The sequence below is a fragment of the Mauremys reevesii genome, linkage group 8 (genome assembly GCF_016161935.1).
Source record: "Mauremys reevesii isolate NIE-2019 linkage group 8, ASM1616193v1, whole genome shotgun sequence".
Lineage (NCBI taxonomy): Eukaryota > Metazoa > Chordata > Testudines > Geoemydidae > Mauremys > Mauremys reevesii.
In genome coordinates, this window is record NC_052630.1 from 13957087 (window position 1) to 13972819 (window position 15733).

At 42.9% G+C, this 15733-nt stretch overlaps 1 protein-coding gene across 1 annotated transcript in view; it reads right to left on the reverse strand.

Annotated features, from left to right (window-relative positions):
• The window catches only part of FNIP1 (folliculin interacting protein 1), a 91140-nt gene that overhangs the window by 9766 nt on the left and 65641 nt on the right, over positions 1 to 15733 (reverse strand). Inside the window, 5 exon segments of the mRNA XM_039486061.1 lie at positions 2421 to 2590; positions 6421 to 6567; positions 13840 to 13925; positions 14719 to 14920; positions 15467 to 15602. Of these exon segments, the coding sequence (XP_039341995.1) occupies positions 2421 to 2590; positions 6421 to 6567; positions 13840 to 13925; positions 14719 to 14920; positions 15467 to 15602 (741 nt within the window).

The following is a 15733-nucleotide window of genomic DNA, read 5'->3' on the forward strand; positions in this document are numbered from 1 at the left end:
CTGGCCCTGCTGTCATGGCCCTGCACTTTCACATTCTGGAGCCCAGAGGCCACTCCTAGGCAGGAGCCATTCAGCCATAGGGTGGCCTCTCCCGTGGCCAGGAGCTTCTCCTCGGGGCCCTGGTCAAGGATCTCTGCTCCCCTGGACTAGGACCGCCTTCCTCGCACCTTGTGCCAGGTGCCTTGTGCCCCTCTGCTGCACAGGGAGTCCCCTGCAGCCCAGACATCAGTTCTGGGAACCCTCTGACACCGCACTGTCAGCACTGCCCTAATCTGAACCCCAATATTACCCCCCTTAATTTCCCACAACTATGAAAATTAAAATGGTTAAAAACATGCTTAAAATGAAAATTGATATTAGTTGCCAACATTACAAAAAATTACAAAGAATGACAAGTTCTGCCAGGTGTATCTCTGTTGAATACAGAGAATTGTAATAGTGCTGTTTGACTCATACAGAAGATGACGCACTGATCAGAGGAACACATGAGCTGCCCTATTGAGTTCAGAGGGAAAGACGTGTGTTTTCTTTTCAAGGGGTAATTATTTTTAGAGGGACCCTTCCATGGGCAACAGCCTTAACAGCAACCGTGAAACTGTACACCGGAAAGGGGTTACTACGTCTGTCTCACCATTACAGTCCATAGGCAAGGGAACCTTTCACCTCTATGTCACCAGTTCAAGTCTGGCCCAGATTTACAGCCACTGAAATTTAACCTCTGCTATCACTTCAGTGGTCTGTGGATGATGATTAGATGGGTCTCACACTCTCACTTCAGTTCCTGCTGAGCAGGCGTTTACAACACAAAAGCCAACGGGCAAGCTCAGTAGAGAAGCCAAAAATTCAGCGATCACGGAAACTGAGCTAAACTTTTCCTTCTAGAGGAGACTCCTCCAGATCAGGGTTTGGGGTCACTGGCAGGGCAGTAGCGGGAAACTTGTGCTGCCACAGCCTGTGTTGTACCTGTTCCGTGGATTCCGAGGACTTTGCTCTCCAGGGCTCTCTATCAAGCACCTTTAATGAGCACTAAATTCATTCAAGCGTGTTTACAGTGCAGCTCTGCTCACGGCTGTCGCCTGTTATGAAAGTGAGGATCAAGGAGAGTAAATGGCCAGGGATGGTTTATTTCCTCTTTCTGGTCATTCTGGCGGCAAAAGGGGCCCCAGATGGATCCTCTCTTTTTCCTCTTTCTTTTCACAGGTAGTAGCCCCACCCCCTGCTCAGGCAGTACCCCCAAGGCAGTGGGTGGAGACAAATGCAGAAGCTGGGTCAGCAGCACCTGCCGAAGGGGATGAGACTGCTCCTGATACGACCGTAAAGAGCCACATCCCCCGAGGCCGGAGGAAACCCCACTCCCACCTACAGGAGAGCGAGCTGAGGGAAAAAGAAACCTGTGCCATGAATCAGTGCACAAGGTGACTGTGAGAAGCACTGCACAGCTGCAGCTCTACCCCGCAGCCTTCTCGTCCCTCCCACCCAGCTCTCTGCAATGGGGGAGGAGTTCTGCTGGGCTATCAGAGCTGCTCTGGTTGTTTTGTTTGTGCAGGCGAGTGGGGGCTTGGCCGTTTTAGAGGTGCTCGGAGGTGGAGAAGACTCTCAGGGAGCCAGAGGGCATTGCAAAGGCACAGCACCTCCCGAATAACGGCTCTGGCTTCCAGCAGATTCCTCTCGCAGGCCAGCCCTGCCTTTACCATAGTGGGAGAAATTCTATGAGGGGAACCCAAGTCTTCCTTTCCCCTGACCAACCCACTTCCATGGGACCTTCTGCCGGAGGGGGGCAATATGACCGAATTGTAGGAGTCTTAAATCCTCCTCTCTGTTGCCAGCCATGAGATGGTGACATGAATAACCACACCCAGGGTCTGAGCCATTGAAGGCTTTCCATTGCTTTTAATGGGCTTTGGAACGGGTCCTTAGCCAGAGCATTTCCTATGGGTTTTTTTGCATTAATCATTCACTGCACCTTACCATTCACGGTCCCTTTAATTGACAACACAACTGTTTCTTATTAAAATTAATCTTTTTATTAAGTTTTTAAGTAAGTAATTTTCCTGTTTCCTGCCATCCCCCCCAACTTGATTTGTCAGGGACAGCATCCCAGCAGCTAGAAAGTTTCCCTAAAGAGATCCACAAGGGGACCAAAATCCCCCATCACCATCAAGGCACATTAAGACCTTCCCTGCATAACTTAAAAGGGACTTTGTATTTTTCTGCTGCAGCTTTATTAATGGCAGCGCTTAAAGTAATTACATAGTAAATGCAGTGTCTCTCTGTAAGCTTGATCTATAGAGCTGTATCTTGGTCTGAGGACACAGGTTTTTACTTGTAAATGATCAATGGGATTGGTCAGCAGAAGTCACTGTATTCATACACATATATGTGGTGCTCTAACAGATAGTTTGGTGAGGTTTAAGTCATACCTAGTTGTGCCCACAGTGGGTTGTATGGATGAGTCTTGGCCAACATGTCCACACTCTGGGAGGAATGCTTTTCCAGGAAGATTTTTATAGGTGGCTGTCCATTTGGCATGACTGTCGGGACCCAGGCCAGGTGGTTAGTCAGAATTGCAGTCAGAAGGGCTGGTAAAAATCTGAAAATGAAACACTCAGTGTCACTTTTTCCCAATCAGGCATTCATAGCATTAAAGCAACAGCAATTCTACAATCTACAAAACGCAGGAATGCTAGCTTCCTCATAAGAACGCAGAGACAGTAAAGACCACTCGGCCTGCTTGGATTTCTTTATGCATCAGGCTGGAAAAGAAAATGTACTGCCCCAAGGTGAGAGGCATTTCTTGGAAGGGATATACAATTAAAACTGTAAAACATTTCCATATTATGGGCATCTTAATTCCTCAGTTTAGCAATATTATGAGACTTCTATTCACCAATGATTCCATGCATAGCAAGCTGTTTATTGTAGCCATAGATTGTGCTAAAAATCTCTTGTGAAACCAAAAGATCTGGTGAATATATTTCCTAATAGTACACAGAGTAGCATACTGCCAATAGAACGAACTGTAAGTCCAGTTATTATTAGAAAACACGAAACATATTATAGAATTTGCATCTAAAAGTAAAGAGTGGGTTTTAATTACTTTGACATTCCACTTTAGTAAATCTTTCACTGTCCAGTAGTTCTTAAGTATGAAAAAAATCTTCTCAAAACACAAGTTATTGGGCTTTATTACAGGAATAAATTGGATGAAATTCTACGGCCTGTGTAATACAAGAAGTCAGATGAGAATATCATCTAAAGAAATAATCCTTTTTGGTCTTAAAATCTGTGAGTCTACGAAAAAGAACATCTCAGGAAAGACGGATCCTTTATAGTTACTATCAAACCCTGAAAACAGAGTCTCTGTGCTTCAATTGCAATTTCAAACTGATACAGTCACTTGCTTTCAAAAAATGCTCCAAGTTCTGTGGCATCAACACATAGCTCTGTGACTATCAGCCAGGAAAGGTGCATCTCTAACAGGCAAAACAGTTTTCAATTGTCAAGTTAAAAAGTTGGGTGAAAAAACTTTTTGAAAAACAGAACTACTAGATTTAATGTAATGATATAACATGGTTATTGATATTGAACGGATACCAACTTCACATTCAAATATAAATTGAATAACAATCACTGGGAAGACTTCAGATAATCCTTTTGAAATATGAGATCAAACAATTCTTCATCTGAAATAGGACTTTTACTACAGCAGATCTGAATTTATCATTGTATGCTACTTTCACTCTATCAAGGAATGACAGAAGAACCTACAAAGCAACATACTTCATATGATAACCAAATTTTAAATGTGCATTTATGCACAAACACTACATTAAAGTATTTTAAAGGTCATCAAGGTGTCACCTTGCTGTGTCTAAATATGGGAAGACAAAATTATGTGCTTCCCTCCTTCCAAGCATTTTCTTTGTTTTTGTCCATTTGTATTTCAACCAAATTGCGTTTTCCATAGGCCTTTGTTTTGCAGAGATATTAAAGGTAAACAGAGTCATTCAGGACAGAGAGAGACCCTGTATCTTGCAAGTGTTTGAAATGCTTTGTATGCTTATGGCACTCCAAATAAACAACACTGATGCATCTACAGCTAATCCAACCAGATGGGAAATTTGAAGTGTTAGTGGGTTATAGACTCTATCCCTATCCCATATTTCTGGTGGCTCAGTAAGGTTAAACTGAGTTCAGTGGAGCAGAACCCCTTGATCTATTAAAGCATTATGAAAAGGTAAACTACTTCTGTTTGAATTATTTTCTGTAGGCAGTATTCTGCACAGATTCCCGCTGCTGAACTGAACTGAAAGGAATTTCTTATGTTGAGAACTGTACACTGAGTGGATATTTAACATTTTAAAAGTCCCATTTGTTGGGGAGAGAGAAAGTATATGTGGGGAAAGACAAATATGACGGATCCGGGGAAGTTCTGACCTGCAAAATGTCAGAGTTTTCCTGCAGTCACCTGTTAGGCAGTCAACTGTTGGCAAATCTTAAAGGAGAAGCAGCACCTCATAGGGCTTCTGAGTTTTAGTGGCATTTTTGTTTGGACATTATTTTTCCACACATTCTTCCCCCCAGCAATGCTAACCAAAGGAGCTGCAGGAGGCCAGTGAGCTGGAGAAAGGGTTAAGAACTCCACTTCTCCTACAGATATTTGCAGAGAGGTGACCAAGAACCTGGCACCCCAAGATTCCTCTTCAGACCAACAGGTGGTGATGGTTGGCCTGACTACAATTTCAGGTACCTCTGCCAAAAACAAAACAAAAAAACAAACAAACAAAAAAAAACCCCACCCCAAACACCCCCAAATCCCTCTGGGCCTGAATAGAACAAAGTCTATTTAAATACAGTTTTGAAGATCTTAAAAACCTAAAGGCTTTAGTCCTCTCCCTCTTGATTGCTGGCTGGAGAAACTAAGGTGGAATAAATGAATGGAAATTTGGAACTAAACTAGAAACCTACAGGTGTTGGGTTTGATTCCCCTTCCACACCAACGTGTATTAGAAGCATTTCTATTGAAAATAATGGAGTTACATCAGTGTAAAACTGGTGTGACAGAGTGGAGAATCAGGCCCACAGACTTCGATGCTGCTAATACCCTCACTGGAGCATTTAAAAGGACAAAACCATCCTGCCCCGTTTAAAACAAAAATCAAACAAAACCATACTAGAAAATATATCTTAGTGTGTACAGTTCAGAATGACTGTGGGCTGAAGAGTTTAATCTTGGCCAAATGCTTCCATCCCTGGTGGAACTTATTTTGGGAAAAACATTTTAAATTCCCTCTACAAATCATCAGGGTTTTCATGTTCCACTGACGTCTGCTGGCACTCATACTGCTGCAAGAGATCCCCTACTTACAGGAAGTGGACCATAATGCACGGTAATTGTGACCATCCTGTCAGGGGGATAAGGATTGCAAAATTACCACTCAGAGGCAAAAGTAAAAGGCTCTGAGGAACAGCAGAGTCACATTTTCCTTTGAGGGTGCCCGAGCAACACTGACCAGCTGCTGGATCTTCTCCTGTCCATTTCTTTGAGTTAAGAGCTGCTTTGCAGTTCTATTCTCAATCAGACTTCACATATTTGTGCTTGGTTTAGGATTTCAGTGAAGCCAAACACTTTTTAATCTCCCATATTTATGCCTTGGAGGAAAAGGATGAAGAGAAGACAAAAGAGTGAATCTATAAGATTCCGCAGTTGAGTTAACCAAGTACTTTTTTATTCTGAATTCTTAGCAGCTGCTAAACGCTTTACTCCTTCGGGTCCTGTGGTGGGTTCTAATGTAGCACAAGTCCTCATTCATTCTTCATGAGGCCCTGGCTTTTTGTGGAATCCAGGCTAACAACAATTTGTGATCAGACTCTGCCACCCATGTGGCTCTTACTGAATTTCTGGCTCTCCTATTCACTGGTTTTGAAAGGTAGATTAATGCATTCATGGGGATGTTTTCCCTCTTCCCCTCATACACACATGGGCCCATCCCTGATCCCTATAGTCAACTTCTGAAGGCTTATTCTTGAGTTGGGATTTGATGAGATTCTGGGAAAGGAGTCTTTAAGAAGAGACTTTTTGTTTCTTCCTCTTGTCTTGCAGACTAGAATGTTTGTGGACTTTCAGGTACGTTGACAACGTAAAAACAAAACCCTGCAACTGCGAGTCTCAGAGCCCAGGTCAACTGACTCGGGCTCGAGGGACTCCTGATACTGGGCTAAAAATAGCAGTGTAGACATTCAGGCTCGGGATGGAGCCCTAGCATCCACACTGCTATTTTTAGCCCCATAGCACAAACCTTGCAAGTCGTCTTTTGCAGCTTAGACATACCTTTAGCTCCCACTAGCTATTTCATCAGCCTTTGTTTATGTTAAACACTGACAGCACGAGAAACAAAACAACTAAACTAAATAACTTACTGATTTTTGGAGGCATTTTCCATTAAGAAAGTGAACTCCTTCATGAAGCGATGGCACAGCTGGTTCTTTTCTGGGATCCCCGACATCATGGTAAGCCAGACAGGTTCGCCAATACGTGGCATGGTATAGAGATTGCAAATAGTTGTTCTAAAAGAAATTTGAGAAGCAGAGGTCATGTGGGTAAAGAATTTATGACAACATTTAGTTCCAGTGGCTATTTTTGTCAAACGTAAAATCTGTGTTATCAACTATTAGCCAAAACTCCACAGAAACAATGAACCTTTCACTAAATACACCAAATTCACCTTTCCACCTTTGCGAGTTAAAACGCTAGAAACTCCTTCTCAAACTGAACTGATCTCAAACACAATAATGCTCATTGTCAAGATTCAACAGGTTCCCTATTTAGAATGCAAAGGAAATGAAGGATTCCAGACAAATAACTAGTACAGCATTCCTTTTTTGGTTTGTTTTAATAAATGTCCTGCTTTCTATATATGACATTCAAGCCACATAAATCCTTCCCAAGTCTGACTTATTTGGTGAATATGGCAGTTTTTCTGTGTGCATAATTTATGAAGTATTTTGATTTGCTGCTTCGTTTAGAATCAACAAATATCTCCACCAAATCCATGAGTATATGGATTTGCAGAGAGACACACCAGTTAATTTCTTTACATGTAAATTTACTGCCGGTAATTACTGGACTGAAGGTTTACTGCACCTGTCCATGCCTTTTTAGTCTTACAGAGGACAGTAAATATATGATTAGAACTTTGGCTGTTTGCTAAAGCACCAGATTAAAATCTCTCAGATTACTGCCCAGCTTTCATCCCTCATCCTAAGGAGTTCTGTTTTAAGTACAGCACCATTAAACAAAATATTAAACCAGCATTCCAATGCTGTCAGCAACTTCGAAGAAGTCAAAGGAAATGCCTGACCACTTCAACTGGATTTTCCCCAACTAAACAACTACCTTTTTTTTTTTTTTTTTTTATAAAAAGAAGAGGAATAGAGTAACAAGTATCTTTCATCTAACAAGATGTGCATGTCTCAGTTCCTGGTAAATCATGCCTACTCAAATCTCTTGCTTACAATGGTCTTCTCCAAAAAATCAGTGTATTGGCCCCAAACTTATTCTCTGCTCAGAACGGACACTTCTAGACCAGCAAACCGACGGATATGCATGCCGGGAAGATGAATGCACTCAAGAAGCAGCTGCCAAAAAAGCTGAACAAATGAAGATTTAGTTGAAGTTCTCTCAGAAGTGGAGAAGCTCTGGAGGAGAGCAGCTGCGATACAAGCCCATGGAAAATATTCTAGTATGACAGCAGAATTCAAAGACAGAAATTGCCCCCAGGCAATTGGGCTCCGCGAAAAAGAAAGAAAGAAAAACAACAAAACAAAAAAAAACCCCACAATGCCAGAAACCTCAGAGCAGATGGAAAATCTCTGCCCAGACTGAACACAAAGGGCCTGTCAAAACTTCCAACATATTGTACAGTGTTCGGCAAAGCAGTCTGAGAAAAGGGGAGGGGGGAGGGCTTTTTCTCTCTTTTTAAAAACGATCTGCTCTACTGATTTTCATTTTTAAAAACAAATTCCACCCGGTGTTAGTAACATTCAGAACTGTCCCTCTCTTCCTTGCCAAAATCTCTACAGTAAGAGCTCGAGTCTCAGTTACTCCATTCCTGCACTTGTGGCAGGAGAGCAGTGGGATGGGAGGCAGAGGGGAGAAACACATATGGCTTTAAAGCCACCTTTGTGCTCACCGTATTCTCGGGCAGCCTATGTGGCCCTCAGAGTTAAGTTAGTGCCCTGAGGCTGGTCTAACTTACACTCTGCTCCTCATGGCTCCATGTGGGCTCTGGGAAGCAAAGAACAGTGGCTGGACAGTGTGCTGTGGCCATGGCTGTGTGCATGGCCTGGGGTGGTAAGGAGTGGAGTGTGTTTGTGCTGAGGCATCAGAGCTTGAAGGTCTCAGACACAGTGCTGCTGCTTCAGTTCACTGGGGAGTTGATGCCTCCAGGGTAAATCACCACACTTATGAGTTATGGCTAGAAACGGAATTATCAAAAGAAAGCCTCCCACCAGCCCTGATTCACAGCCCCTTCTCTTCAGTGGTCTTTACATCTGGCTAGTCGAGTGGGAGAGATCCTGAGTATCAGAATGCATGTGTGTGACAAAGTGGGACTGTTCTTAATGTTTCCTCTGAATACTGTGTGGGTGCCTCAGTTTCTGGCTGACACTGTCTCCTGGCAACTAATGGCCCGGGTCCTTCCCCCCTGCAAGGGGATGCTAAAGGTGTGGGAGAACAAAGGGGTCAGGTGATCTCCTGGCCCGGGAAAGGAACTCAGCAGAGAAGGAGGGGCTGGAGGGGGTTTCACTTTGGAGCTGGCTGGGGACGGGAAGTGAGGGCAGATGGGGTTGTCTGGCTCGCTGGACCCCAGAATGGACACGGCTGAGGGGTCCGGTTCTCTGTACCTACAAGCTCTGTTTTAGACCATGTTCCTGTCATCTAATAAACCTCTGTTTTACTGGCTGGCTAAGAGTCACATCTGCGAAGCCAAGTCGGGGTGTGTGCAGGACCCTCTGGCTTCCCCAGGACCCCACCTGGGCGGACTCGCTCTGGGAAGCGCACGGAGGGGCATATGCTGAATGCTCCAAGGTCAGACTCAGGAGGTGAAGCCGTGTGAGCTTCTTGCCCTGAAGACAGTCTGCTCCAAGAGAGAGGAGGCTCCTCAAAGTCCTGACTGGCTTTGTGGGGAGCAGTTCCAGAGCATCGCCCGGGGACTGTGTGACAATATGACAGAGCTTAAAACTGGTATCAGACTCTACATTGTGAGACACAGCTGATCTTAAAAAGCTAGAGGTAAATCGAAGAGTTCAACATGTAATAACCCCTCTGTGCTTCCGTTAGTACAGACTAACACAAAATCAAGCCCTATGCAGCTGTTCAGCTGTTTTCAAAGGAAAAATAAACTATTTCTACACTAAAACCAAGATATTAAAATATTTGTTTTTGTTGAAAGGAGAGCTTGAGTCTTGTGACTTGTTATTTACTATTCTGGTAACCGAGGCTGCATCTGCAACTGATAGTGTTTCCTCAGAGACAGATCAGATTCCACTGGCCACCTGCCAGCAGGCATGTGACTGCAGTAAAGGGAACCTTCAATACCAGACATGTAAGTAATGGCACAGAAACCAAGGGCAAGGATTAACTGCGTTGCAGCTCTGCAGACGGGGGGGAAATCCCTCCTTTAACTTCTCAGAAATATTTTTCCAAACAAAACTAACAAATATTCCTGCTTTCATCGATCATCAGCTGTGATCTGCAGCAAACACCGCATTTAACAGACCAGCCCCCTCCCCTTCGCTATTCAGACCCGAACTTCCCCAATTCTGTATGCACATCAGCACCTTAAAGTGACAAGTCAGGGAGAGTTCACTTCGTAAGACACTCTTTTCTTGTGAAGGTTCAAGTACGTTAAAAATGGTTTGGATATAGAAACGCGTAGGGGAGTCTGAACTTTAGCCTAGAACTCGCAGACACTCCTGGTGTGGTGGGCTGGCCGGCATGTCCCTGGCAGCACAGGAAACACTAAAGACAAGATCATCTCTCATAATAGACTTCTCAGCTTTGAAAACATACACAAACACACACACAAAGCCTTCGGAGAGTTGTGCTGCGTGTGCCTGTGGGTACAGATAGCACCTAGCACACCCTGGCTGCTACCAGAAGACAAATAACCATAATGCTTATTAAGAATCCAGCAGCAGTGTTGACTACTGGTTAGAGCGAAAGACTATGAATCTTTTCCCTACCCTACACTCACTGTGACACCCTGGGCAAATTCTTACACTCTTGTAGCAATATAGGAGCCCCACTGGGAGAGGCACCGCACAAAGTCAGATCAAAAAGATGGTCCATGCCCCCAAAGGACTTCTCTCCATGCCTCAGATTTTCAGTCTGTGATATGGGCAGTAATAATACTTCAGAGAGGTTTATTTCATCACTGTATGTAAAGCTCTGAGGTTCTTGAAGGCAAAAGTGTTCTTAAAATACTATTTTATGATGTGAAAATCTTAAAAGATACTCAAAGTATTTTTCTTTTATGTTAAAATAATTTTGCTGGCTTGCAAAATTCACCAACACTTACATTTTCCCTCCCCCACTCCGTTTTATTTTCCTCTATAAAATGGGCATTTTCTTTAGACGTGAAAATATTACACTCAGAATGCAGAATTTTGGATTAGGAGCAGGTGTCTTCTTTTTTGTCACCATACCGTCTGCTGCTCTGGGAGAGCCCATGCAATATGCAAGACTCATGCACCTTGCTGAGTTATGCATAATGTAAGGGGCCACACTGCACCATCAATTTTTAAGCAGAACTCTCCACTGAAGTCAGTAATGTAATCTGCTTAAATATCACTGGTATGAAATAGGCCTAAGTCTGGTGCAAGCATGTTAGAAGAGGTGTTTCCCTTGTTATGTTTTTAATGTTTCCTCATCTATCTGCATATTTACCACACCCGAAGATGCCACATGGATATTATTCAAATGCATAATCAGCACTATTAATGCACTCTGTTGGCTTGGCCCTTAGGGTTTCGAGAGCATCTGAACGTGTATGCAAGCACAGTAGCTTATTTTACAAAGCACGTTTCTGCGTATCTGAGATCTGAAGACAGCTTTCAGCCTCAGTGTTACCAGCTAAATCCATTAGTAGATTAAACAATTTAAAAATATTTTAAAAGCGTACAACAATGCAAGGTAGATCTAGAGTTTGATGCTGAACTTGCAACACGTTTATTAATATCAACAATTTGCAACAGGAAAAAAATTTCAGTCTGGGCCATTCATGGAAACGTCTCTTGGGAATCCCCATTTGCGTGGCCAAGGCTTACCAAGGATGTTGCAGGTGATTGACTAGATGTCCCGTGGGAAAGGAGGAAACACAGGCTGCGAGATGCAGAATTATGCTACTTACTGCAGAATTAAGCTCATGCAGAAAGGCTGGAGGGCGGGGGGAAGTGGGGAAGGGGAATTCAGAAAAAACAAGGCAGTTCCCAGAATCTAACAATGGACGCTGCCTGCGCACATGGTGAGAAGAATAATCCCCTCAGGATTCCCCTTCCTACTTGCTGCCCAAAACAGATTTTTGTGGTTGGCAAGGAGAGGGCCACGGGTGGACCATCCTCATGATCACTTTACCTCAGAGAAGTACATCAATTAGTCTTTCAACTCCTTGGTGGTAACGCAGGGAGCCCCACTCTCAGCAGATATAAATTAACCTTGTGCCATTGACTTCAGTGAATTTATGCTAGTTTATACCAGCTGAAGATCGAATCAAGAATGTAGTATTCTCGTTGTTAGCAAGGGGATATACTAGCAATGCCATCACTATGGGGATAATGGTGGGGTTAACATTTCACACACCCCCCTCGATAAACACATGCGCAAAAGAATTTGCTGAATAATACAGAAGTCAAAGTGCCTATCCAGAAGATATTCCATTTAACCCCAAATGGATTTTTGAACTCAATAATCCAGATGTTGACATTAAGATGCACCTCTTTCGTTACAAACACTTTATTGATAAAAAACAAACCAAACCAAAAGCAAGTATTTTTCTGTTCCATAACAGCACTTTTTATAGTCCGCAGGTTACAATACAGCACTACTATCCTGTACAGTGCAGAGAAATAAGGTTCTAGAAGGCTGCCAAAAGCTGCAAGGCATTTGTAGCATACATGCCTATTAACACACTTAGTTAAAATATAAGGCTGCAGCCCCAGGAAATCCATACTGGATTTACTTCACCCAGTTACGCTGCAATGGAACAATATTTACAGCATCATGGAAAGGCTGCATAAAACTTGTAGTGCACAAACGCGAGCATTGAGGGTTACGCAATCCAAGTGTCGTGTGAATAATCACGTTTGACAATACTTTAAAGCCTCAGAAAACAAGCCTGTCAATCTTGCCCTATAAAGTGGGGTGTTTTATTTTACTTTTCCACGTGCATTTTCACCCTACAAGTATGCAGACGAGAACCTTCAACTTCTCTATTCAAACTGTGCACTTCAGCTGGAGCACAACCAAACAGAACTTATTTAGAGGGGAAGAACCCACGGGTGAGTTTCTTCTGTGCTGGGCCTTGCAGAAGCACAGCACAGAACTTGCATCCTAAGGGAGGGAGCCTAAAAGCGCTTCAAGCCACCTTTGAGCCTGCCAAGTCTCCTGATGCCAGGCTGCTCCTAGAAATAGCCACCAGGATAGCATATGCAGCCCAGGTGGTGTTGAAAAGGCTCACAGTGCTGTGCATTACAGGCCTATCCCTCCATCCTGGACAGACAGCCGACAGCATAGAGCAGCTGCACGAAGAACTGAGGCTTTGGCTCATTATGAGATGAGAGATGTTTGGAAAATATAACAACTGTGCTACGTTTGCCCTTAAATATCACATAATCCATGGCTATTCAGTAACACTCCTGTAATTCTGCTGACTGAAACTAAACTGAAAAGTCATTTTTTTTCCAGATGAATGGTCTTGCAGGATCTTTCACTGCTAAGAAAAACACCCTGTGAGTGGAAAGCAAAAGGTTAACTACTTCTCTTACAATATAATGTTGCCTTCTACAGGGCTTGTTAAATGTAGTTCTAGTCTCCCTTTTTAGGGGCATCCTGCCATTCCTACTTAAGTGATATGAAATCTGTCTGTTTCTAGTGATTTGTCTTTTCTTCCCCCCTCCATCCGCCACGCTACTTGTATTACTGAAGGAAAATGCCAGCAATGTACTCATCTGTGTTATTTCTCAACAGAACTGAATAGAGGCTAGATTTTGATATTGCCCCTCTCCAATATGCAGGTGTCAGAAGAAAGGCTTAGACGTTTTTTGAAAGATGCTCCTCCTCTACCTGTTGGCAATTCCTGCAGAGCAATAACTATGGTTCCCCTCAGAGATCTGAGAGGGGGAAAGGTTACATTCTATTCACAGATTAGGAAAAGATGAACTAGAACAGTGTTTCTCAACCAGTGGGTCGTGACCTGCAGGGTAGACCATGAAAGGCAATCAGAGGGGATGTGAGACATTGAAAACTTTATTACAATGTAAAGCAGAGAAAATCTTGCTCACCTGCTCCCCACACAGCCCTGCCCTTTCATGGTCAAGTAGTCTCCGACATCCTCTCAAAACACACACCCAGGTAAATTATACAGGCTTTGCAATGGTAGCATTAATACAGTTTTCACCCCAACTTTTACAGTAAAGGTAAGTGGGTCAGCAATCATTTTTTACTTTGAATAAGAGGTTGCCAATCTGAAAGGGTTGAGAAACACTGCACTGCAAAGGATCTGGAAGAACTCAAGCACATAAAAATAAACAGCATTAAAAGATTTAAGACTAAATACTCACCTGAATTCATTTAGGGCGTCTACAATTCTGTTATACGCCAAGCTCCGCTGACTGGCATCAGCTGATCTACGGCTCATTTTCATAGCCTTGAAAACAATCATTAAACAGATAACGAACACCAAACATGGCAACAGAAGTAAAGAAAATGGAAAACAAAGTCATGTGTTTGGCTTTATCTTTTATGCAACCAGTCAGGCAAATAACATTTTTTTAAACGTGATAAATGATGGCACATTGCCAACTTTCATATGTAGGGAGAGTTATATGTATTTGCAGTCTCTTTCTCCTCCGCACTTTCAGTCATTAAAGTTAGAAAAGGCTTCAGAGTTTTCATACATTCACTGCTAAAGCATTTCCTAGAAGTGGGGTTTGAGATGACTTTATATGTAAAACTATTCATTCATTCTTAGAAAATCTGACAAGATTAGGAATCAGCAAAACTCAAAAATATTAGAGTTATTTAGAGCCCACACAAGCATCCTGAACCTGCAAAGCAATCTGCTAGAGTGTAGCTGAGAGAAAGAGGCTAAGGAGGTGCTAAGCCACCTTTCAACCTTGGCTGATATCAGAGCTGGCTGGGAGCTGAAACTCCAGTGCAAGTTAGAGCAGCCTCAGAACTATTCTAGCTTCCAGTGAACCTTGCAGCATAATGCAGCATGCTTTGTCCCCATCCCCAACATAGTCCCTATGCTGTCAGTAGGAAGCATGGTCAAAGATCTGACCCACTGAGCATAAATCATCTCTGGTATAACTCCATTACCTGTGAGGAATTTGGCCCACTGTATTACAGATTCTTTTTTTCTTGCATCTTACTAGTGTAAGAAAAAAAAAGAAAAACCTAATAGAAAAAGCACAAGAATCCCAAGAGACTGCATTTACCTGTTCTATTGCACTCTTCAGTTTGTTCATGTGACTCTCAAAAAGAGGGAAATGTGAGAAAAAGAACTCATGAAATTTATTATTTTCATCTTCATCCTTTGAGAGTGAAAATATCACACCAATTGCGATCTTCTTTTTCCTAACAATTCCCGGGCTGGGACCAGAGCTGTCATCTGACAAATTAAAACTTTCCTCCACGGACCTTGAAGGGGGAAAAGAAAAAGCTTGAGGAATTCATTGCTTTAAATGGCAGTTTGAGTTCTATGTAATTAAATATCAGAACATTTAACTTAATCTAACTCCTTTTGTTTGCATTTGCTGTTAAATCATCTTCCTTGGTAACAACGGTGTTGTCATTCTATAAAAGTATGACACATTATTGAAAGATGGGCCTTAAATCTCAAAGTCCAGAGCTGAAAGTTTGTGAATTGAAATACCAGATCCGAACTCCACACTTATCTTTGCCAACGGTTTGCTTTTTTATTAGGATCTCAGGACTCCTTCTCTTCAGAACTTCAACCCATATTTTTACCTGCAATTTGTTGGCGGTTTCTATTATGTGAAAAAACAGTAAACACTATGAAGAAATAAACCATAAAAAGCACCAGAGATCCAATTCTAATTTCACTTACACCAATATAAATACGCCACTGCGTACTGTGTTACGCTGGCGTATGCCAGAGCAGAATCAGACTACAGGAATCTGCAAGAGTCTGAGGTAAAATGAGCTTTATCATCTCCAGCTCACCATCTAGGGAAGACCCCATTCTCCAAGCTTGTGGTCTGACTGCGACGCCAGCGTCTTTGGTAACTGCTGGCACAGCTTCTGGTAAGTGAAGAGCCCGGGGAGGGAAATGGAGTGATGAGCAGGCTGCTAAGAGATGCTGTAAGAATTAGAAAAACCAAATGAAACACTTTCTACATAGCTAAGGCACACAAAAGAAAAGAATATTGGGGAAATTACGGTAGCAGTTAGAGCAAGGGTCGGCAACCTTTCAGAAGTGGTGTGCCGAGT